This window comes from Pinus tabuliformis, chromosome J (genome assembly GCF_031772625.1).
Source record: "Pinus tabuliformis cultivar Carrire ecotype Pingquan chromosome J, CPIR1, whole genome shotgun sequence".
Taxonomy (NCBI): Eukaryota; Viridiplantae; Streptophyta; class Pinopsida; order Pinales; family Pinaceae; genus Pinus; species Pinus tabuliformis.
In genome coordinates, this window is record NC_142295.1 from 1,471,539,806 (window position 1) to 1,471,565,231 (window position 25,426).

At 39.1% G+C, this 25,426-nt stretch overlaps 1 protein-coding gene across 3 annotated transcripts in view; it reads left to right on the forward strand.

The window, feature by feature from the left end:
- Positions 1 to 25,426, forward strand: part of LOC149232929 (diacylglycerol kinase 1-like) — a 289,276-nt gene that overhangs the window by 172,531 nt on the left and 91,319 nt on the right. For all 3 annotated transcript variants that reach the window (XM_089379555.1, XM_089379556.1, XM_089379554.1), the window contains exon 8: positions 22,061 to 22,143. In XM_089379555.1, the coding sequence (XP_089235681.1) occupies positions 22,061 to 22,143 (83 nt within the window). The remainder of the gene's footprint in view (positions 1 to 22,060; positions 22,144 to 25,426) is intronic.

Below are 25,426 nucleotides of genomic sequence, written 5' to 3' on the forward strand. Positions count from 1 at the left end.
ATTTTGGAAATTGCTATTTTCATTATGTGATCATTCATGAGTAAATGTGATGTAAATTTAGTGACTTATAGTTTATGCATTGACATTGGACAATTTAATCATAATGTAATAAATTATAATGTATCATGTATGCTTTATGTTTGCACATATTTCTTAAATGTCCTAATATATATATTGCGTTTCGCCGTTTCCAAAATTTGGTTGGGGGGGGGTCACATTTTGTACCCGTACCTGTTTCCCCGTATCGTGCAACTTAGTCTCAGAATAATTAAGTACTAAATAAAATATTTACAAGAGAACTATTGGCCTAATCATTGGCCTCTCATTCCTCTCTGTCACTCACTTACATGCCTCATGGGCTCACCTAGATTTATACAAGTGTATTTGAACCCAAAGTAGGTTCTAGAAACTAAACAAACTCCCACAATATCTCTCATGATCCATAAAAACTCTCACCTAATCCCTTATCTCTAGATGAGATCTAACTAACCCTCAAATCTCTCTACTCTTCCCAAATATTCTCGAAGTTTCTCCTATTTACAATAATTCTCATTCTCTCCTAAAACTATAGCAAAATACAATAAATAATTAAATCCTTAGGAAACTAACTCCTTTGGTAAACATTCAACCCTAGGTTAAATGCTCCTGCATCGGACTCCCCAGGGAAAAGAAATTCACGGTCCCTCGGCCATATGTCTTTATAAGTTGATAAAATTTCTCCTGGATCCCAAACTTTCACTTACAGTAAATCAGTTGCTCTGTCACGTTGTTGTTTTTTTATGGTTGTCTTTTCTCGTCTTCCAGACTTCCACACTTTATGCTGCAATTTTCCTCTTGCTTTGTTGATGTATACTTGTGTAGTCAAATGTAACCTGTTGTTGTCCTCTTGCCTCATCTTTCAATATCTTGGTTTGTGTACTTTTTCCATCAGTTTCCTTAATTCTTCAGTCTCATCATCCAATTTAGTTCCCGGCTGAAATTTATTGTTACTATCTTGGAATATCAATTCATCATTTTTAACATTAAATTGCAAATTACATTTTATTTCAGGTTCCACATTTTTACTGATTGAATATTTCTCTTCTTTATCTGCATCTTGATTGGATTTAGGTTCCATCAGCATCTTCTCTAGCAATTGTAGTTCTTCTTTACATTTCATCAGCATTTATGGTCTCTTTTAGAAATAATTTCAAGAGATAGGTCTTGATCTCTGCATGAAACATAATTAGTGTCTCGTCCATCATCTGCAACACATCCTGCATCCACACACCAATTGTCAGATTTAAAAACATAAGGCTTTATAGTCTTGACAGATGATTTTGTCCTCAAATATTTATGTTGATCTTCTAAACAGTTTGTGGCACCATTTGTGGGAATCGAACCCACGTTCATATCAACAAATTTCATTTCAACATCATCATCGTCCTCACCAAGCATCAGTCCTTGTTCTGGTTCACAAATGCATACATTCATCTCGGTTATCTGGAGTTTTTCCGCTTCCCTTAACAAAACTTTCAACTTGTGTTTCTGTCTCCTTGCAATCAACTGCTTGATTGGCCATCTAACTGTATTCTTCATTATCCATCCATGTTTCTGACTCTGTAGCAGCTCCATCAACACGTCAAGTCATGCCTTCAACTCAACAATCTCTTTCTTGAACTCTTCATCATTTACGCCAATTGCTATGGCATTACTGTGGCTTTTCCCTGAATTCTGCAAATGACTATCCATAGTCATTTTCATCACTTTCTTCCCTTGCATAAGCTTCTCTGTACTGTGCTTCCTTTGCTGCAAACAACTGCAATATCCTTTGTCCTTACCATACATTGACTAGACTTTGGGTGTCAGGCTCTACCGATCATGCAACCAATTACAATCTTTGAACTTGATCTCAATACATTCCTAACTTAGCTTATTGGCTTGTCTCTGGACTTTAAATTTACAACCTTCAACTTTGTCTTTGACTGAATAAATTTCAAGTATTCATACATAACCTTCCTTATAACATTCACTTACAAATAATAAGTAATGACTCCATTCGCGTGATTTTATTCATTTATTTATTTATTCCTCTTTTAAATGAAGCTTCCCATGGTTTCTCAAAACTACCCATTCACAATTAAACCACTTTCCATTAAGACATACCTATCATCCAAAGTGATGTTATCCTTAATACATAAATAAAGTTACACATGTCCATTCCTCCCAATTATTTATGGTTGAATTTAAAAACCATCAACAATTTTTTTTTCCAAACCATTATAAGAATACTGTTAAACCTTTTAATTTCGATGGCTTCTAAAATTTCACTTTAAAAATAGTCGTTATTCACACACCGTTCTTAACAATTCTTTGTTTTCTTTCTCATGCATACAATTCTCCATGCATATACCATATGGAGGTTTGGAAATGTAAAATTGATTTACCAAAATTACTTTCAATTGGAGCCGCCAATTTAATGTTGTCTTGTTTTTATTTGCATGGAGATCTAATTCTTTGAACTATCATTGCATGCTTCCTAAAATGTCCAAAATACTGAAACTTACATGTTTGCCCATGCTCCATGTTAACACATATTCCTCGCCTTGCAAAACAACTCTAGATTGTTTCCACTCGGATTAAAGCTTGTAATCTTTTTTATGGCTTTCGATCATCTACAATAATTGTCAACAACTTGTATTTGAAATTGATGCATTACACAATTGCCAATCCTTATCTCGTTGTAACGTTAGGTTATTTTAACTGATTTCCAAATTTACACAAGAAAACATGCATTGTAGTGGTTAAAGTCAATGGTAACATCCAAAGAATTATTGGAAACTCCACGACACTTGAGCGAGAAAAACTTACCAACTATGTATCAGTAAAGACTCAATCATGAACCAAAGTGAACCAAAAACGCATGTACTCACAATTTGGTGGATGGCAACACCTACGTTTCTCATTACTCTACCTGTTGCTTCTAGCACACAATTCGCACTCGAGCTAGCGGTCACAATTCTTTACATAGGTCCTTTTTACATGGTTTCGATCCACAGTGCATATGCAAGAAGAAACAATCATACATTGTTACTGCAACAATTTGGTAGTTGCTCTACGTGTGTTTAATAGCAAGCAATGTCCACACATTGGCCACTTCTCTAACACTTATGGCAATGAGTCGCAACTCATGACAGGGCAATCCTTCGCACAAACTTTCCCAACTTTTTGGGCTCCGATACCAAAAATGATGCAGCAACAAACCATAGGGCATGCAAATTAATAATTAACACACAACACATTAAATCAGACTGAAATCCACACAATAGGTATGCACATAAAATCTCAGAATAATTAATTAATAAATAAAATATTTACAAGAGAACTATTGGCCTAATCATTGGCCTCTCATTCCTCTCTCTCACTCACTTACATGCCTCATGGGCTCACCTAGATTTATACAAGTGGATTTGAACCCAAAGTAGGTTCTAGATCCTAAACAAAATCTCACAATATCTCTCATGATCCATAAAAACTCTCACCTAATCTCCTATCTCTAGATGAGATCTAACTAACCCTCAAATCTCTCTACTCTTCCCAAATATTCTTGAACTTTCTCCTATTTACAATAACTCTCTCTCCTAAAACTATAGGAAAATACAATAAATAATTAAATCCTAACTTAGGAAACTAACTCCTTTAGCAAACATTCTGTTAGCGCTTGAAATTTCACCTCAGGCTGAGAAAGGTAAACTCCAAGGCAACATCAAACCACTTAGCCTCGTAGCTAGCCCTACGGGGCAAGAGAGGGCTCTCTCCGGTCTATCTCGGTAGGGATCTTCAAAGGGCGAGATAACCAATGGGGAAACACTGATTTTAGGCTAGTAAATTGATAAAAAAGGTTTGAATTGGAAAGTTTTAGGATTTTGGTGGAAAGTTGGGGAAGGGCAAATTTTGGTGTGGGGATTGGACACAGTTTCTACAGGGGGTTCTTTGGGGCGAGGTAGGAGACAGTATTGATGCCTTTGATAGAGGTGGATGGATGAGAATGACCGGTGAGGAGTTAAGGAGAGCAAACAATAACCTTGAATTCCCCTTAAACAGTTGAAAACATTGATATTAAGCAAACTTAAAAGCAGAGCATGACAGTCATGAATTCTACTTTAACACTTCATTTGCCTAATTTGCAGAAGGAAAAGTAAGGAAATGATTCACATAACACACTTACAAGTACAAAGAGAAACACACCATCAACACATGTGACCACAAGAATCCCAAGAATGACTGCAAAACCCTGGTCTTTCTTCCTTTGCCAAAATTGCAGAGATACAGTAAGTAATACAACAAGAGCCTCTCCCTCAAGAGTCCAACCCTCCAACCTCTGAAAATGACTAAGAAAATACATAATATAGGCAAGCTAACACCTTTCCTTGCCTCTAGGGGTCGAGCTCATCCTTCTAGGAGCTGTTTCAACCAATTCTAAACTGAGCACTAAAATCTAGGCAGTGAAAACAACTTGCCTCTATAAGCTAGGAAACCAATTCATTCATTAAATTTTACCTATCTTATGAATGAATCTTCTAGAAGAGATAAATAAATGTCTAAACATCATAAAATTACATAATTTACAACAAGGAGGATGAAAATCAACTCCAAAAAGTCAAATCCAGTCAAAACTGCGTTTTGCTGAGCTGTAGGTTGAATTCCTGTGCAAACTGCCTGATGGGTCGCGCGCCTTTGGAGGCACTTTTGAGGCACTTCCAGGTGTCCAAATGAGGCAAAAGTGGGCTTGTTGGAAAGGTCTGGATGTCTACTTTCCAACCCAAGTGGAATTTCTGAATTTGGTGGTCATTTGCCCCTCCAAAATTGCAATCTCCCAAGACTGCTTCCTGTGTGTCAAAAATGTGGCAGAAAGTCATTTTTTGCTTGTTTTTTGACTTTCTGGAGGCCCAAAACTTGGTGAAATTTCTTGGTAATGGCTGAGCAAGTGTAACTTTCCATGACAAATCCAGAAATGCTGAGTTTTTCCAAAATGGAGTTGCCAAACGAAAGGGTCGCGCGCCATTGGTGGAGAAAACCTGTTTTTGGCACAAAAAATTCACAATTGACAAAATTTTCTCCAAATTTCTTGAAATTTGGGCTGGGAGTCCCCAATAAAGTACCATGCTCAGTCAAAGAGGCTTTGGCCAAAATTTGGAGTGGATCGGGCCTTTTCCGTCGTTTTAGTGCCTTGGCCAACCTCCTTGGATCTGGCGATTGCAATTTTGACATTTCTCTAAAACCATGACACCTGTGCAAAAAGTGAAGGAGGTTTTTCTTCTTTGGCATGTTGTGGACAAAAACCTCTCTCAGTTTTCCAAAATTCATCTTTTATTGCTCTGGAACATCATTTGAGTGCGACTTGCCCCGATGTGTGAAACAAGGAATTTTATCGAAATGGAGCGAAATGAAGGGGATAGGGGGCTTCTAAATTCTTGGGGAAATTTTTGGGAGTGGGGAGGGATGTTAGGAAGCAGGGGAAAGTGGAATCTCAGAGATTGAGTGAGGGGAAGGGGTCCAAAAGGGCAAAACACAGGCCCAACCTAGAAAATTTCCAGGTTGTAGCTAGAAACTAGGGTTTGTCCAAAAATGAGGATTTTGGGGGATCTCAGTGATGGGAAGCATTTGATAAGGTATATGAAGGATAGGGGAAGGTGTATGAACATCTGGATACAAGTTTTGCCGATGATTTGACCGTCCAAGAGAAATTGCCTTCAAAACCCTAGGAGAGGGAAATGACCTTGCCTGGGCGCAACTGAAGCATGGACAAGGTGTAAAATGACTCATTAGACACTGAGATGATAATGAAAACCCTATGAATGATGATAGACTCAGCTGAATAGTGACATAGATTGACATTTGAGCAACTTTGAAAAGAGTGGGAGCAAACCCTAGACCTAATGCCTAGTGACCAAATTTTGCTTGAAAACTCTTTGAAATGACAAAATTTGACTTGGAAACTCTGAGACCACTTTGTAAGAGCATATTTGATCACTGGAGGAAGGCTGGAAAGACTGACACTAACATTGGCTCCAATGGGGATGGTAGCTCCTTGGAGATGCCAAGAACCTTAGACCTCTGGGAGAGCAGACCAGTGTTTTCCAACCATTTGGCAATGGATTCAAAAACTCAAGCTGAAATGCATGACTAAAAACTGATGACTTGACAACACAAATTGACTCTCACTCAACTAAAAACTGACTCAATACTTAAACACAACCGACAAACTAGAAATGATGCTCAAAATGGAGCTTATTCATCAAAACCTACTCTAACAGTTTCATTCATCACCTGATCAAGTGAAATGAAACAACCAATGCAACCAAGTAAGTATCCCATCTGCTGTTCGAATTCTCTGCAAGTGCTCACTTATGAACAACAAAAGAGAACTACTGAAAGGCAACTCCCATGACAATTTGGAAACAGATCCGTTGAATGATATGAATTCTCTATCCGCCTCCAAAAACACTGCATAAGGATCATGAAATTCAATCACACTAGAACTTAGCTCATCCAATGGATTTCTCTTCTCCTCATACCATGAATGCAAACTTTGATTTGAGCCTTGTGACGAGACCTTTGCTGAAAATGACAAAGAAACCGACTGTCGGATCAAGTTCATATCAGCACATGTTTCAAGCTCACATATAGACAATGGAGAAAAACTTTGACTGCAAACCTCATACAAAACATTTGCTATTGGATCATGAAAAACTTGAAAAGATTGCTGCAATCCCATTTCTATTGGTTCCATTGTGATTACATGATTGCCTACATGCTGCTCATTCTTCACTGAAGATGGACTATGCAAATTTCCCTTCAAATACTGAAATGATTCAAAACAGAATGGTAGGGAACCTTCTTGTATCATTTGATCAAATATGTCAGCTTCCATGCCTTCATCTGCAACTTGAAAACCAATGGCATTTGGGGGCTGCAAATCTGAATATGAGAAGTCTGAAACAAGGTTTTTATTGCCTTCAAGATGGTCTAGATCAAGACTTGTTGACAGCTGATTTCTAAGTTCATGGAAGTTGTCTCTAATGAACTGACATGAATCAAAACAAAAAGGTAAAGATCCTTCACTTACTTCAAACTTTGCTGCACTTTCCTCATCACTGTCATAGCTGATATGTGATGGCTGAACATTGTTTTCAAACTGCTGAAAATGAACTTCCTCCTCCCACAAACTAGCTACTGATTCGTCCGCAAGATTAGCTTCTTTTTGGAGAACATAATTATCATCATACTGATCAAACTGAGGCAAATCATCAGTATAAAACATATCATCAAGCATGCAGGTCATATCAACAGTTCTTTCTTTGCCAAGGTGATCTACAAAACAATCATTATCAGATCTATGACAACTAGGATAAGAAACAAAATGTTTTGGATCATCAACTTGTTCTTCTTCAATCAGCAAGCCATGAGCTTGAACATCATAATCATTCCTTGCGTTAATCTTGTCCATCATCTTTTCCACTGCACTTACCAAAATGTCAAGCTTTACCTCTAGAGATGTTGATTTTTCCGGATCTATGTTTTTCATCTCTTCTTCCTTCAACCTTGCCCTTCGGATCAACAGATGAGCCTCTACACTTACTGCACCGTTTTGCATCTCATGAAGCGTTGCAATATCCCTTTCTCTCAGCTGAAACTCCATCTCCGGATCAAAGGCACCCAGATAGTGCAAGAGAGCAGATCTAGGAGGCCTTATATCAACTGGCATCGAATAATAAACTTGGTTAAGTCTGGCCGAAAACTGTTGTATTGTCTCCCCTGGCATTCTTTTCAGCTGGTTATACTCTTCTATAATCAAGAAAAGGTTCTGCCCGATCATCTACCTATCGAGAAAAACTTTGACAAACTGTTGGAAATCTGAGATGCTCGCATCAGGTAGGGCTTTGAACCAACTCTTGACTTTGGCTTGCAAAGAAAGAGCAAAAAGCCTTAAACTGACATCTTTTTCATCAACTTCAAAAAGATCTAGAAAATTCTCAACATTCTGCACATGTTGCTCAGCATTGACATTCTTACTTTCACCATCAAACCTCGGCAAGTATAGATCATAGTTTTTGGGGAAAGCATGAAGAACAGGAGGTAAAACAAGAGGTTTATACCGATCTGGAATTTTACAAGGTGTAGGGGTATGTACAGCAGGTATAGAATTAGTCTTGGTTGCTTGAGACTCATCAATTTGAAGATGGTCGTCACAAAATTTAGAAGAAAGGTCTTGATCAAGCTCAAAGGTATGCAAATCTTTGGTATTCACAATCTTCAAAGGGAAAGAATCAACTGCAGGCCGGGGATCTTTTCTCAAGCATAGTATACTTTGCAAAGCCTTCTTGACATTCTTGGGAAAAGAGAAGAAATAATTTATGACAAAGAACAAAATGTCTTGGATGAAATTCCAACTTGAATACCTGATCTGTCCATGTTGTCCTTTCATGTTTCTGCTGGTCAGGATCATCCTCCAGTGGAGTCTTTGGATCTGATCTCGAAAATGATTTAGAGTCGCCAAGTGAATGATTTCAGCCTTTCAAGTGTCTGATCGTTGTCCACTATCAACAATCAGATCTGAACTTGATACATGTACTGGGGTAAAATGCAAATGAAGTGTTGTATTCACAAGCTCACGGAGATTGACTGACGCAACGTTTATCTACTTCCGCTAATGCAAGGCAAAAGCGTTTCGAAGGCTACCTGGCATAACTTCAGGCTCCGTCTAAGACTTATGAAACAAACACATCAATCCACAAACAATTTGTTCTCCCCAGTATGGTCGCCAATATGTTAGCGCTTGAAATTTCACCTCAGGCTGAGAAAGGTAAACTCCAAGGCAACATAAAACCACTTAGCCTCGTAGCTAGCCCTACGGGGCAGGAGTGGGATTGCAACATTGTCATTAGATTCTGTCACGTATGAGGGTATGTGATATAGTTTTTAAATCTGACCTAGCTAACCGGTTACCGGTCTAACTGACTGGTTAGTAGGGCCACCGGTTGGAACCGGCTGAAAAACCCGGTTAAGGAGGCGCTGTGGCGAGAATTTGGCCCTAACCGGCCGGTTTAGGACGGAACCGGTCGATTTGTAGCAAACTGGCCGGTTCTGTCCTAAACCGGCCGGCTACTTGCCATGCCCACCGAGGACTCACAGTGTGGCTTTTCCAAGGTAGTTTAGGGGTTTTGGAGGGAAATTAAGGGTACTTTCCCTCCAAAAACACCCTCTCCAAGCCTTTAAGAGGCCCCTCTCCCTCTCATTTGTCTCACACATCTGATTTGGAGTATTTATGAGTGTTTGTGAGTTTGACGTTGATTTTGATATCGACATGGATTAAGTAGGGGATGAAGCAGATTTTGTGGCGGCATCAGAACCAGGATCAGTAGCGGCATCAAGGAAAGGCAAAGAACCAATGGAAGGCATTAGTCGTGTCGACAAACTCATGCTTCCATTAGGTCCACTTCTATTGATCCTGATCCTATGTTTGAGGCTGATTTTGATATCGACATGGCTTTAGCGGGGGATGAAGCAGATTTGTGGCGGCATCAGAACCAGGATCAATAGTGACATCAAGGAAAGGCAAAGAACCAATGGAAGGCACTAGTCATGCAGGTCGACAAACTCGTGCTTCCATTAGGTCCACTTCTATTGTTATTGGTGGCATTGCTACTAAGGTTGTAGATCAGGCTGAGGCATCCTCAGGCTTTGAACCAGGTGATGTCTATGTAGCTCCTGATGATGATCCTGTGGCTAGTAGTGGTGATGAACTTGATGATTGATCATGTGTACACTGTAGACTTGTAGTAGGCCAATGTCCTCATAGCTTGCAACATTGTTTTTGGAATTTATAGGCCATTTAGAGCCTCATTGGTTATGTATTTTGCTATTTTGTCGATGATATGTATTGCACTTGGTGCCATTTTGATATATTCACCTTTACATGGTATATAAATGAGCAAACTTTGCATATTTTGTCTCTATTGGCTTGGAATCATGGTTTTAAATCTTAAAAATAGTTTGCTTCATTAAAAATTAGTTATTTAATGTATTTTTTAAAAACCAGTTCGTTTAGACCAAACCAGTCTGGGTCTGGTCGGTAAACTGGTTCATTAGGTGGACCAGTCTGGTCACTAGATCTGCAACCTCAGTATCAATGCCATCAATGACAATAGAAGTGGACCTAATGGAAGCACGAGTTTGTCGACCTGCACGACTAGTGCCTTCCATTGGTTCCTTGCCTTTCCTTGATGCCGCTACTGATCCTGGTTCTGATGCCGCCACATCATCTGCCTCATCCCCCGCTAAAGCCATGTCGATATCAAAATCAGCCTCAAACACAGGATCTTCAGTCTCCTCCACCCATTCTGATGTTGGATCAATATCGTCCAACACAATGGGATCTAGATCAGGTGATTTGCTCATCATTTGGTTCCTTCTCAGTCGAAGGTTGTATTGCACAAAAACAAGATCATTTAACCGTTTTTGTTCCAAACGGTTTCTCTTCTTCATGTGTATGCGCTCAAAAACAGACCAATTGCGCTCACAACCTGAAGCACTGCAAGTTTGACTGAGGACTCTAATTGCAAACCTTTGCAATTGAGGACAATGGCCACCAAATGACTCCCACCAATGTGCTGCAAAGAAAAAGACATTAATTAGTAACTTAGTTTATAATTTGAATTGTAAAGAACGTAAACAATTTTAACTTGAAATGAAAAACAAAATGGAAATTGGAATTGCTTACCTGGTTGGTCCACATCTCTTGCCATCTTTGCCAAGTTTTTGCCAAAAGTACCACTTGCCATATTGAAAATAATAAGCTGTCTATGTATTTCCAAGTGGTCTACATGGCTAGGGACCATGCGCTCCAAGCAATCAATCAATCCAGCTCTGACCTCCCCATCATGCTGATCTCCTAGCCGATTTTTGTAGTGATACCTTGGGTTCAAAAAATACCCGGCTGCATGTATAAGACGATGGAGTTGATTGTTCCATCTGTTATCAATGATCTCCCATATAAGGCCATATTTAGCTAACATGTCCTTGTAAGCTGCCCGTATCTGCTCCTTTGCCTGATCCATAGCTTCATAAATGTAGCCCATGGCCAATCTTTCCCCATCCACCAACCTTAGCACCTTAACAAGGGGCTCGGTAATTTTCACAAGCTCTACAGACCTTTTCCAAAAATAAGTGTCTACACTTTCTTTTTGGTGTCTTTTCCATCTGGTCTACGAGCCCACCGAGATTCAGATCATTCATCAGAGGAAAACATTTTCTGCAAGTTTTTATGTTGACCATTGAGACATTGCAACGCGAGGAAGTGAGTTGCAAATCTCGTAATTGCAGGCCTAACAAGCTCTTTGCCTCCAGTGTGTTTCCTCATTAGGTTCAATACCCATGAGTGGTTGTAAATGTATTTTGTAATGCACTTGGCATGCTCTATAGTGTTTTTTACCCACTCCACTTTGCCTATATCCTCAAGCATGAGGTCTATGCAATGTGCAGCACATGGAGTCCAAAATATGGTCTTATATTTGGCCTCAACCATCTTTCCAGCAAGAACATAGTATGAGGCATTATCAGTGATGACCTGCACAACATGCTGCTCCCCAACTTCCTGAATAACGTTATCCAAAAGCTCAAATAGAAGGATTGCATCCTTTACCTTATCAGATGCATAAACTGATTTCAAAAACATGGTTCCTTGAGGGCAAGAAACAAGGAAATTAATGATAGTGCGGTTCTTTCCATCGGACCATCCATCTAACATAATGGAACAACCTGTTTTGAGCCATGAATCTTTAAAATCAACCAAATACTCATCAATGGAAGATATCTCTTTTTGCAAAAGAGCTCCCCTCAAGTCATGCATACTAGGGCCTTTGAAGCCCTTTCCTGCAGCTATAACGGAGTCCCACATAGCTTGGTAATAAGGTGAGCGAGCAGCATTAAATGGGATATCTGAATCATACCACCATCTAGCAATGTATTGGTGAGAAGTTTCTTTGCATTGTCTTTTCCAATGTTGATCCAAAGTGGGTTGAGAACTTGGCTGGGAGGAAGTGGGATTAGAAGAGGCAATGTTGGCAGAAGATGAGAAATAACTTTGGATGTTTGTTCTCTTTGTTCCTTTTGATGGTTGGCCAATAGAAGGATGAACATAGTGAAAGGGGTCATTGGTGGAAGGGTCAAGTGCAAATCCTTACCTGGAAATGCAAACTAGCTCCCTTAGCCTCCTCTTGAAGATGGCAACTCCACTGACAGCTACACACTATCTCCAAAATAGCTCCAACTCCAACTCCAAGATGACTACTTCAGCAAAAACTCCACACTCTCCAAGCTCACAAACACTCACAAACACTCCAAATCAGTTGTATGAGACAAATGAGAGTGAGAGGGGTCTCTTATAGCTTGGAGAGGGTGTTTTTGGAGGGAAAACACCTTTACCTCCCCCCCAAAACCCCTAAACCACAAACCAAATCCGCCTTTTTGCATGGTTCGGTGGGCATGCCAAAAACTGGCCGGTTTGATACAAACCGGCCAGTTCCGTCCTAAACCGACCGGTTTTCACCGGTTAGGGCCCAAAAAAGGCAAAATGCAAGGTATAACCGGGTTTTTTGGCCGGTTCAGACCGGCCAGCTTGCTAACTGGTCGGTTTGACCGGTAACCGGTTTTTCAAAACGGTTTTTAAAACATTGTAATAGAGTTAATTTTAAAAATACCAGCCTCCCATGTAATTGTGAAAATTTCCCTATTTTATGATTTTTTAGACATTTTTTTGTCTTTCCTACTGTACTGTTTCATGGAAATGGGGAGCTTCTAGCCCTTTTGGACCCTTCTTCGTTCTTGTTAGACCCTTTTGGACCCTTCGTTCTTGTTATTCTAACATTCCAGAACTTTGTGCAACAAAATTGAAAACTCGTAAAATTTTATTTTGAAAATATATATTCATTACAAAAAGATGTATTTGTTTTCCTAAGCACACTTCATGTCACTGTGATGGTGCACACACACAGTTAATTAAAAACAACATGCAATAAATAAATTAGTGCATTAATAACTAAGGATAATAGGGGTGTTGAGAAATCTAGGGCATTAGGATTGTAAGATTTCTCTTCTAATGATAACTGCTTGTGAATGCTTTATAATTCTTTAGATTAGGTCCTTCTCTTTTGTTTAGATTATTATAGTGTTCTTCTTCATCAAACAACTGCCAAAGCATAAACAATATAGAGACAAGAGACACAGAATATAGGCAATAAGCCAGGGCCAAAACCTCTTCAACTTGAGAGGAAAACCCAAAACGAATTCTTCTCCTATAGGGACTCCAATTAACGAATACCAAGACCAAGACCTTCGACACAACAACCTCTCTAAGACCATGTCACAAGTATTCTTGATTTAACTTCTTCCTTGAGTCAATGATGGCCAAATTTCTTCCTTCTACCACTAGCTCAACTATCCTTCAGATTTCGGTCCCTTGGTTCAGATCTGCAACTTTTCGCCCTTCATCGGAAACCCTAGTTGCAGTACTTGACTAAGTATGATATCGTGAATTCCTTCACTTTAGGTGGAGGCTTCTCCTTTGGTAATTTATTTTGAGAACCAACTTAACTTTCTCCTTGATCCGACCTTCAAGTGTGATTGTAATACATTGGCTTCTTCTATAGTAGTCAATGCCTATTCCTCGCACGTGTGGAGTATGTTAACCCAAAACAGATCAGAAAATAAACTCGGTTATGGTCTTCTTTCCGTCGCTTGGTGATAGGCTTCCTCTTTTATGAACTTTGCGATTCTTTTCCTTTCCTTGATGCTTGATTGAGTTTTGTCTTAGGTGAGGCTGAGCTGCCCTATATATAGTGGTTTGTCCATGAAGAATAAGCCGACTTGATGCAGGAGCATCTGACCTTCCATAATCAAAAGAGGAATCCAAAGTGGAGAACGAGAGGACGTGGACCATCGGAGCAACACAAGGGACAAATCTGTTAAAACAGAGTAATTTGATGGACTTAATTAAATATTAATGTAATCTGCCATGTATTCATATATCTCCATATAGCGAGCTGTAGAGAGAATTAAGGGTTGTTGAGAGATTTGCGAGAGGAAATCATGGAAGGATTTGATCGGATCCTTCTGGTGATTCGATCCAAAGGTTTCCTTATATATATGATGAACCTGCGTGTTCAATAGGGGGAGACGAGATAGAGAGCAAATAATAGAAATTGTGTAACAGAGATAGATACAATGTAGTCGAGAGGGAGTTTGTTCTAAGGCTGAAATGCCTTAGCTTGTAATCACTGTATATAATAGAAAAGTGTGTGTTCTGTGGATTTCCGCGTATCTGTGTCTTTATGTCTTTCTGAGTTATTCTGTGTGTTGGAGTGTTGATCGACCATCGATCACAGTATGGATCAATGGCGATCTAAAATGTCATGTCGTGTTTAAACCAGAGTATGGCAGAAACCGTGTTAAGTGCAGAGATCCATCCATAAGCAGAAGATCAACGAAGTAGGCGACGAAGAACGAGAACCATTGATCAACAGATCGACGACCATCGCATGGCAGAGGAGTGCTAAGTTAATTCGCGAGAGAAGTGGTTTCGTAACAAAAGATGGCATTTTGGGCGAAGTCACAAGTGGTAAGTGGTAATTTGGTTTGGCACCCAATTCCACTTAGCGAAGGACATGTAGCAAGTGAGGAGGAGAGAGGAAACCGCTTTTCGGGCGGTTAATCCTTGCACTACTCGTCCACCCGAAATCACTATGGACCGTCAGATCCACTAAGCGCAGATCGACGGTGAAGGATTGACGTGCCAGTTTGAATATTAGGAGTGAATATTGACTGTTGGATTCGGGAAAGTAATGGACGACAGAGATCGACCGATCGGGGAGTGTAGCGAAAGGCAATGGACCGAGAGAGCGGACCCGCCAATAATTATGAACGCGGGTGTAAAATATTTGATGTTCGGTCATGCTTTCGACTGTGTGTTTTCCGTCTAGTTCCTGTGTAATCCGATAGAGTGAATGGTCACGGGTTCTGAGGCTTAAACACATCAATTAACACTTCTAATAGGTTTGTGGGCCCATAACCCACAGGCCTTAGGATCAAAATTTATAAAGAAAGGGGAAATTGGCCTTACCCCAAATTCTCCTTTCATCATTTGGTATCAGAACAGGGAAAGGTTAAGGGAAAGTTTTCATGCGAGAAGCAAGAAGGAGTGCAAGTAGAAGGAAAGGAGATATAATTGTTCAAGTATGGTGAGTTTATGGTCTTTACTGTTGTGCAGATAGCGACAACAGAAGGTGAGAAGACTTGCAGCAATGTAGAGCAAGGTGTGCTCAATTTGTTCCAGAGAAGAGAACCAGAAGGATGCCAAAAGACTAAGCTCAAAGGAGAAAGCTTGGTGAGGTATCGTGTAGCAAAGGAAGACTATTACTGCAGAGGTTGGCTGCAGTTCACAGAAGATCATGGAGGCAGTTTCACTGAGAAGTGGGTAGAATTGCTAAGGATAAGGAGAAGTATATGACCAGGAGGACATAAATTTTGTGCCTCGGGAGTCTGATACAGGAGCATTTGACCCTCCTTAATCAAAAGAGGAATCCAAAGCGGAGAATGAGGGGACATGGACCATCGGAGCAACACAAGGGACAAATCTATTAAAACAGAGTAATTTGATGGACTTACTTAAATATTAATGTAATCTGCCATGTATTCATATACATCCATATAGCGCGCTGTAGAGAGAATTAAGGGTTGTTGAGAGTTTTGCGAGAGGAAATCATGGAAGGATTTGATCGGATCCTTCTGGTGATCCAATCCAAAGGTTTCCTTATATATATATGATGAACCTGCGTGTTCAATAGGGGGAGACGAGATAGAGAGCAAATAATAGAAATTGTGTAACAGAGATAGATACAATGTAGTTGAGAGGGAGTTTGTTCTAAGGCTGAAATACCTTAGCTTGTAATCGCTGTATATAATAGATAAGTGCGTGTTCTATGGATTTCCGCGTATCTGTGTCTATATGTCTTTCTGAGTTATTCTGTGTGTTGGAGTGTTGATCGACCATCGATCACAGTATGGATCAATGGCGATTTAAAATGTCATGTCGTGTTTAAACGAAAGTATGGCAGAAACCATGTTAAGTGCAGAGATCCATCCATAAGCAGAAGATCAACGGAGTAAGCGACGAAGAATGAGAACCATTGATCAACAGATCGATGGCCATCGCATGACGGAAGAGCGCGAAAGTTAATTCGCGAGAGAAGTGGTTTCGTAACAGAAGATGGTATTTCGGGCGAGGTCACAAGTGGTAAGTGGTAATTTGGTTTGGCACCCGATTCCACTTAGTGGAGGACACGTAGCAGTGAGGAGGAGAGAGGAAACCGCTTTTCGAGCGGTTAATCCTCGTGCTACTTGTCCACCCGAAATCGTTGTGGACCGTCGGATCCACTAAGCACAGATTGACGGTGAAGGATTGATGCACCAGTTTGAATATTGGAGTGAATATTGACCGTTGGATCCGGGGAAGTGATGGGTGGCGGAGATCGGCCAATCAGAGAGCGCAACGAAAAGCAATGGACCGAGAGAGCGGACTCGCCGATAATTATGAACGCGGGTGTAAAATATTTGAAGTCTGACCGTGCTTTGCACTGTGTGTTTTCCGTGTAGTTCCTGTGTAATTTGATAGAGTGAATGGTCCCGGGTTCTGAGGCTTAAACACATCAATTAACGCTTCCGATAGGTTTGTGGGCCCATAACCCACAGGCCTCAGGATCGAAATTTATAAAGAAAGGGGAAATTGGCCTTACCCCAAATTCTCCTTTCATCACGACTTGTGGCATGGGTTAGGTCGACTTTCCATTATAGAAAGATCTCCATCTTCTTTTGAGGGCTGACATGAAGGAGTGCTTGTGAAGAGGTCTTGGAGTGTTAATGACTCAAACAAAATTACTTGTATATGTAACATGTTTTCAATACAGGACATTGACTCCCTAGACTTTATGACTTGATGATCGACCCTAAAGGCTCACAATGGGAGCATTAACTATAAAATAAAATTCCTTGATCATGAAACCCATGATTCAAGCATTACAAAAATAATTTTATTTTCTTCTTTATGTCAATTACGTAGAACCATAATTACACACGTCATTATGAAGACCGAACCTAGTAACATTTTTCAACACACCCTCTTAATTAGGGAGGTATTCATAAGGTACTTGGACATTCTCAATCTGAGGAATTCTCATAAGAAGAGTCGGATTGGTAACCCATCTGTATAGGCATCATATCCTCCAACATTGTCACATAGCAAGGCCTTGACTAATAACTCTATCTCTCCACAAGATCAGAGCACAATGCTGGCGAGACCAATGATTTATAGACACTCTCATCATTGTCTCTCTCGAAACATACCCCTCCCGGGTTCTCTTAGAGTATGTTCCACCAGGACTATTCTTATCTTGGATTCCCAGTCCTCAAAGGATATTAATTCTCTACGACTACTCTTATCTTGGATGCCCTACCACATCCTCAAAGAGTATCGAATGCCAGATGCTTACCCAATCCTCCATTCTATCTTCCCAAGTGAAGACAAGAATGATGTGTCTATCTCTCCCCCTGACCTTCACTAAGCCTTACAACTGTTAGTCCTAGTCTAGTCCATGACACATGAAGTAGAGAACCGTATCTGTCACTCCCCGTTAACCAGGGATGACAACCCCATTCCATAAAAAGAATGTACGCAAGCTCCCTCTTAATCAGGGACTTGTCCAAGCTCCCTCTTGACTAGGGAGTTGCTTCCAACAACTCTTTAGGTGGAGATCATGGGACAACTAGCTGCTTGTAGAACTCCTTCCTTTGATGTCATGAATTTCTTCTTTGTCATAGAGTCTATATCTTTTGGGACTTCTTCGTAGGGCATAGACCATCCATCACTTTCATTCATGAGTCATCCATGTCATTATTCCTTTCATTGGAATTTGATCCATTAGTCCATATATGGTCTTTCTTCATGCCATGTTTTCTTAAGGATCTTTTATCCTACCACATGGGCATTAGTTGCGGAAGACATCCACAACTCTTTCCTTGGCAGTCCTGCATAAGCCCATCCAATTATTATTTAAAATAAGAAATGAACATTAAATCAAAGTTACGTTTGTGATGGTCTTTCATCATGACATCTTCTTGTGAGCATCAACATCCTGCATACATATTGACACATCTCCAAAAGATATATGCTGTCAAGGGTCTCTTTCTTTTTCAGACTTCATCAGGGTCTTCATATCTTTCATGGAGATATCATAGTCAAATATTTCAATCCTTGGATGTTGATTGCCTCTTCCATAGTTGCATGATCTCTTCCTTTCTTTCTTCACACATTTCTTTTCTAGGGACATCTAATCAGAGTTCCTCCAATTTTAGTCAACCACCTCATATTTCATATGAGGACATATTATGTTGATTTCATCTAGTCAATGTGTGACCCATGCCTTCCTGCATCCTTTCAAAAGAGGAGATCCTATCTTTTGATCATGCTCTCGAGATTGAACATTTATCCATGTTACTTGCAACCATATGGCATGACTCTATTTTATCAAATACAAGCATACATACCTCATTATCCTTTTAGGTCATCTAGACTTCCTTCAACAACTTCCTTGATTGAAAGGGCTTCAATAGCTTGACCTGCTTTACTTCCTTTGGCATCATACCATCCTCAAATGAATTCCTACGAGTTGGAATTTGAAGCACTTGCTTCCTTTCAAATGGTGAATATTCCAATGAAAATTCCAATAGAGAATCTTCAGTATCCTCATTCAACAAGTGTTTCCTTTTGACTAATGTATGATGAGCTTTGTATTGAGTGCCTTTTTCTTCTTCTCATAAGTACCACTTATGCTTCTAATGAGGTTACCAAGAACTATATCCTTCTATAGGTGACTGTCATAGACTTCTATTTCAGCGATCTTTCATGCTTCATTTCACAAGCTCTTACTTTCAATACTTCTAGGATGCCACGATGCATCCTATCGTGCTCCTTAGATACTCATGGTAGCCCTATTTTACAACATAAAACTTAAAAATAGAAACTTGAAAAGAACTAGGTGAGGAAGGCTATCTCAATCATAGTAGAGATCTTTTACTTCCTCTTTCTTGGATTTCTTCTTTTCAACTTCCTCTACTTCTTTGGTGATATGGGCTTCTTCTCTTCCCATTTTGTTGTTGTCCATCTTGAGCTTAGGAAAATCTCTCTTATAATGCCCATATTCTTGACATCCATAGCATTGCACCTTAGCTATGTTTTTCTTTTCTGGGGACCAAAATTTCCAAACTTTCCTTTTTTTTTGTCATTTTATCATATGCTTGATTTTGCTCACGTGATCCTACTTCAAATTTTGCCTTCAACCTGGTTTCTTCAATCTTGCATAGTGACCATAGATCCTTAAATGGAGTAGCTTCTTTCTTTCCATAAATGCTTGAAGTAAAGTCACTCCATTCCTCTGGTAGTGCATTTATTACTACGATGGTCATCTCTTTGTCAGAGATTATTTCTCCCAGATCTTGAAGTTAATCCCTTATTTCAGATATCCTCACAAAGTATGAGGCTACTCCTTCTTCTTTTGATGTCCTTAGCTTGTAGAGTTCTTGCCTTAATGAGATAACTTCTCCTATAGTGCTTATGAAAAACAACTCTACCAGTTTTGAGTTTAGATACATAAGGGATGAGGGGTTCTTTGATGGATTCTATGAGAATCCTATGAATCCTTACTTCCCTGTTCATGATCCTTGCAAGTGCTTGAGCATCTTCCTTTGGTGGTTCGGTGATTGATCCCTTAACATGTTCCATGACCTCATTTTCAATGAGATTCAGATCTTTCCTCATCTTCCATGCAAGAAGTTTGAAGCCCCAACCAACTTGTTGCTTTCCTTGCAAAAATACATTTTGACAAATTCAAATGTAGACATAAATACACTTACTTGTGAAGGTGCTTCTTCCACTTGCTGCTTCCTTGAATTTGATGATGATATAGATAATAAAGAACTTCTTCTTGATGAAGATAGTTCTCTTCAAGAGTGATCCTTGACTCCATAGAGAGGGAGATCACTTTAGATCCTTTGATGGTGATGTCCTTGTTGATGATGATTGATGATGACTTCTTGATGATGTCTTGATGCTTCTTGGATGATCTTCTTCAAGGATAAGGATTTTCTTTTGAGATGAAATCCTTATTTCAACGAGAGGGAGATTTCCTTAGAACTTTTGATGATGATGACAATGTCCTTGATCTTGCTTCTCTTGGATGAGTAGTCTTCAAGTTACTTTGATTTGTAGATCTCTTCAACTTGAGCAGGGTATTTGTGGTCTTTAGATGATGACTTGAGGATCCCAATACTTTTTATGGCGTAGACTTCTTTTTTGATCTAGGGTTTTGACACTTCTTTGTAGATCTTGACTTCAAGATGATCTTCTAGATTTTCTTTGATGCCTTCCTCGAGATTTGGTCCTTGAATGCTTGAGTGTCCCTTGATGAGATGCCCTTTCCTTGATTTTGTCACCTTAGCTCTGATACCATGTTGAGAAATCTAGGGCATTAGGATTGTAAGATTTCTCTTCTAATGATAACTGCTTGTGAGTGCTTTTTACTTATTTAGATTAGGTTCTTCTCTTTTGTTTAGATTATTATAGTGTTCTTATTCATCAAACATCTACCAAATCATAAACAATATAGAGACAAGAGACACAAAATGTAGGCGATCAAACAGGGCCAAAACCTCTCCAACTTGAGAGAAAACCCAAAACGAATTCTTCTTCTTATAGAGACTCCAATTGATGAATACCAAGACCAAGACCCTTGACACAACAACCTCTCCAAGGCCAAGTCACAAGCCTTCTTAATTTAACTTCTTCTTCGTTGAGTCAACAATGGTCAAACTTCTTCCTTCTCCCATTAGCTCGGCTATCCTTTAGATTTCGGTCCCTTGGTTCAGATCTGCAACTTTTCGCCCATCTTCGAAAACCCTAGTTGCAGTACTTGACTAAGTATGATATCTTGAATTCGTTCGCTCTAGGTGGAGGCTTCTCCTTTGGTAATTTGGTTTTAGAACCAACTTAACTTTCTCCTTGACCTGACCTTCAAGTGTGATTGTAATACCTTGGCTTCTTCCACAATAGACATCACCTATTCCTCGCACGTGTGGAGTATGTTAACCCAAAATAGATCAAAAAATAAACTCGGTTATGGTCTTCTTTCCTTTGCTTGGTGATAGGATTCCTCTTTTATGAACTTCACACTTCTTTTCCTTTCCTTGATGCTTGATTGAGTTCTGTCTTAGGTGAGGCCGAGCTGCCCTATATATAGTGGTTTGTCCATCAAGAATAAACTGACTTCTGCCATGGGTTAGGCCCGACTTACCATTCTAGAAAGATCTCCATCTTCTTTTGAGGGCCGACATGAAGGAGTGCTTGTGAAGAGGTCTTGGAGTGTTAATGACTCAAACAAAATTACTTTTTACAATATGTAACATGTCTTCAATACAGGACATTGACTCCCTAGACTTTATGACTTGATGACCAACCCTAAAGGCTCACAATGGGAGCCTTAACTATAAAATAAAATTCCTTGATCATGAAACCCATGATTCAAACATTACAAAAATAATTTTATTTTCTTCTTTACATCAATTACATAAAATCATAATTACACATGTCATTATGAAGACTGAACCTTGTTACATTTTTCAACAAGGGGTAGCTACAATTTTATTCACAATTTGTCTCCCATGAAGGTAAGACAATGGAATTTTAATCCTTAATTGAATTACAACTCATTTGGACATTTTAGTGAATAATATGGCTTCCATTGAAAACAATTTAAGAACTATTATAAAGAAAAACTAGCACAACTGTTTAATTTATTTTGTAAACCTTGTGTGTGTGTGTGTGTGTATATATATATATATATAGTATATACACACATGTTTGAAGATCGATTTAAACAATTGAGCTCTTTATTTTATGGTTATCTACGTGATGCAGGAATGGATGCACAAGTATCATATGAATTTCACACTGAAAGGAAATTACATCCTGAAAGATTCAAGAACCAACTCGTGAATCAGGTAAATTGTTATTTCATGCTTTGGGGCATATTTGAGGTTATACGTGCATAACAGATTGAGATTATGGTATATAGTTCTCAAATTTTTGTCCAATGAATATAATACACAATAAAGTCTGATAAACCTGAGTATACAATATATTCAACAAATATGCAGTATGTAATGTGTTACAATGTTGAATTACAAAATAAGCCCTTTGATCTTAGGAGATGAATTCCAAACAATGTAATACAACTAAGTAGAATAATCGTAAATCAGTCTGGGTTATAATTGTTCTATTACATATACAAGTTGTCACTCATTTTTCATGTAGACTTACTACCAGGCTGACCAAATATTTACATATACACTCCATGCATTATGCCCTTGTATACTCCATTAAAGTCATTACATACATTACATAATACTTTCCTTTGAAAAGATTTAACCTCGAAGCTTTAAAGTCAAAGGTTTTACATATGATGAAATCAAGTAATAGGATCTCCAACAACTTTAGCTCGCTTTTTTCCACTGTTGGTTATCCATATACCCATCCATAATCAATTCTTGTCAGTGTAAATACTTGATAATCTCATATCACAAATTTTCTTTTCCTTTGATCCCATGCTTGTTTGTAACTTTGTTGTTGATCATTGATAGTATCTCGTTACATATTGGTTACTTGATTCGTGTGCCATGGTTGTCATTGATTCTATTTTGTGCTTCCCTGGAAATTTCAATGTGCACCTCACTCTTCTTTTTGAAGACTGTCTTGGTAATGATGATGTTGGTATGGCTGTAGTATTGTAGAATTTTGCTTTTTGTGGGACATCATAGACTTCAAGTAGAGACAGACTACCAGACTGATCAATCAAAAAAGATCTTCCAACTAAGTATGCCATCTGCAGGAGGTTGAGATTGAGAAGCGCTTCATCTTTCGCTACCTCATCTATTATGATATTAGGGGAGGTTTTGTTGCCTATTCAATGGAATTCAGACCCTCATTGGCTTCTTCAGATTCCTGACCATCGATGCTTAGCCTTATACATGCAGGATGCCCTCAGGCTCCAAAACCATATTCTTCAACCTCCAACTTCACCAGACTATATAAAATGGATCACTTCCTTCTTCATGGTGTTAACCTTCAATAGGGGCACTAAGAGATAGAGCAATATCAACACAACTTTGGACTCTAGATCAGTATGGAGTCTGGACCCATGGGATGTTAGTGTTACCAGTCCCCATGATATTTCAGCAACATGACCATATTAGATCCCTTCCCAAGAGATGGATGAGATCCCCTAGGCCTCAAGAATGAACTTCCTCTTCGAGACAACAGTATAACGGTTGGTTCAGGGATTCCACTAGTTCTCCTTCTGGACATCATACTCTACTGAGCTTACTCTATTCAGCCTTGGATGTTAGGAGAGATGAATCTACTCCATGACAGGCCTACCCTCTTACCTGTGGTTCTCCTTGTTCTTAGATCTTTTCCTCCTACATATCTCCACCTTGGAGCAGGTTTCTGAGCTTGGCGTCAATGTTTGTTCATGCCTCAGATTGGATCTCACTCTCTACTCCACCTTACGTTATTTTACTTTCTGCATCATGCCTTCTATAGGAGATCTTTTGGTACTGCTGCTTTGTAGTGACATCATTGGACTCAACAGTCCTCTTGACTTAGTTTTGTGGTCGTTAGTTGGACATTAATAAAATTATATTATCTTATCTTATCTCCTAATTTATTTTGAATCTTTTCTTCTAGCTTATTAGCTTGTAATATCTTTTGTGTGGGTTCTTCATTGACATTCAATTTGGAGAGAATATTATTGAACAGTTTCTTTTGGTCTTCTATTTTTGAATTATCCTCCTCAAGTAGGATATCAACTTCTCAATTATCTTTGGCTGACCTCCTTGTAACTTTTCTCAATTCTCCTTATACATCTGAAGGATAATGCCACCCATTTGTTCCTTTTGTCCCTTTTCAATTCTCACTTGCATTTCTGATTTGACATTTTTGACATTTAGGTCTTCCGCAACCTTCATACAGAGTTCTATGATCTTTCTGATTCTGCTTCATGTAGATGCCTTTTACATTCTTAGGATTGTTAAGTTCTTGATTATGACCATGCAATTTTTTTGATTTCTTCATCTTTCATTGTCAATTCTTCCTTTGACTCGTTCTTGTTCTTCCTTCGCTCTTCTTTTAGTTCATACTCGTCATTCCGCAATTTGGATATTTCAACATCTTTGTTTCAAAATTATTCGTTTGCTATCTTAAAGATATCCTTGATTTTGTCAATATCACATTTACTTGATTGTGTTTCCTTTATCCACTTATCTGAGAAGACATTTTCAAGTTCTTCCCGTGTGTAGTTTGCTATCTTAAAGCTATCCTTGATTTTGTCAATATCACATTTACTTGATTGGGTTTCCTTTATCCACTTATCTGAGAAGACATTTTCAAGTTCTTCCCATTTGTAGTAGAACAGATTTTTTGTTCGAAGAGTATTCACTAGTCCAGTGCTTCACTTTTGAAATTGAAACATGTATATAAAGAATCTCAAATTTTCCTTTGCGTTATTTTTTTCTGAGAAATTCATCTTATAAAGTCTCTTTGGTTATGCTGATGTGCTATGAGGGGTGTATCTATGCTGTCAAACTAAGTCATAGGACATGCCCCTCAGGGTCTTGTGTCCCGTATTTCACATGTCGGACATGAAACATGCCCTAAAATGTGTCGAAAACGTTTTTTTTTTCGTGTCCTCTAATTGAGACACATGTTTTGGATGTGGCAAAAACATGCCCTAACGTTTTTGGCCCTTAGGACATGTGTCATTTAAATGCAACAGCTACTCGAATTTTGTGCCAAGAAAAAAATAGCTCAAATTTGCCTCGAAATGCATGCCAAGCTAACTAAAAAATATGCCTCGATTTTTGTGCATGAACAAAAAACAAAATGGATTGTACAACTTGCAATAAATGCATTGCATGATCTGATTTAATGCGATTGTACATTCCTCTCATGCTGATACCACTTCTTTGAATTGCGTGATACTTCTGCTTGGAAAATAGTGCTCAACTGCCTTTGAATGTGTGCTTCTTGCTGGCCTCACCTTCTCCTTAGCTCGACCTCTCCTCTTGGCCTCTTGTGTCTCTCACACAATTGAAGAATGAGCTCTCCTTGGAATTCGTGCCACTTAAGAAACCAAATGGGTGTCTCTTGACCTTCCAACTAGCCTCCAGGATCAATGGCTGATGTTTGATTTTAGCCCATCATAATCCATTGTGTTTTAATCTTTCA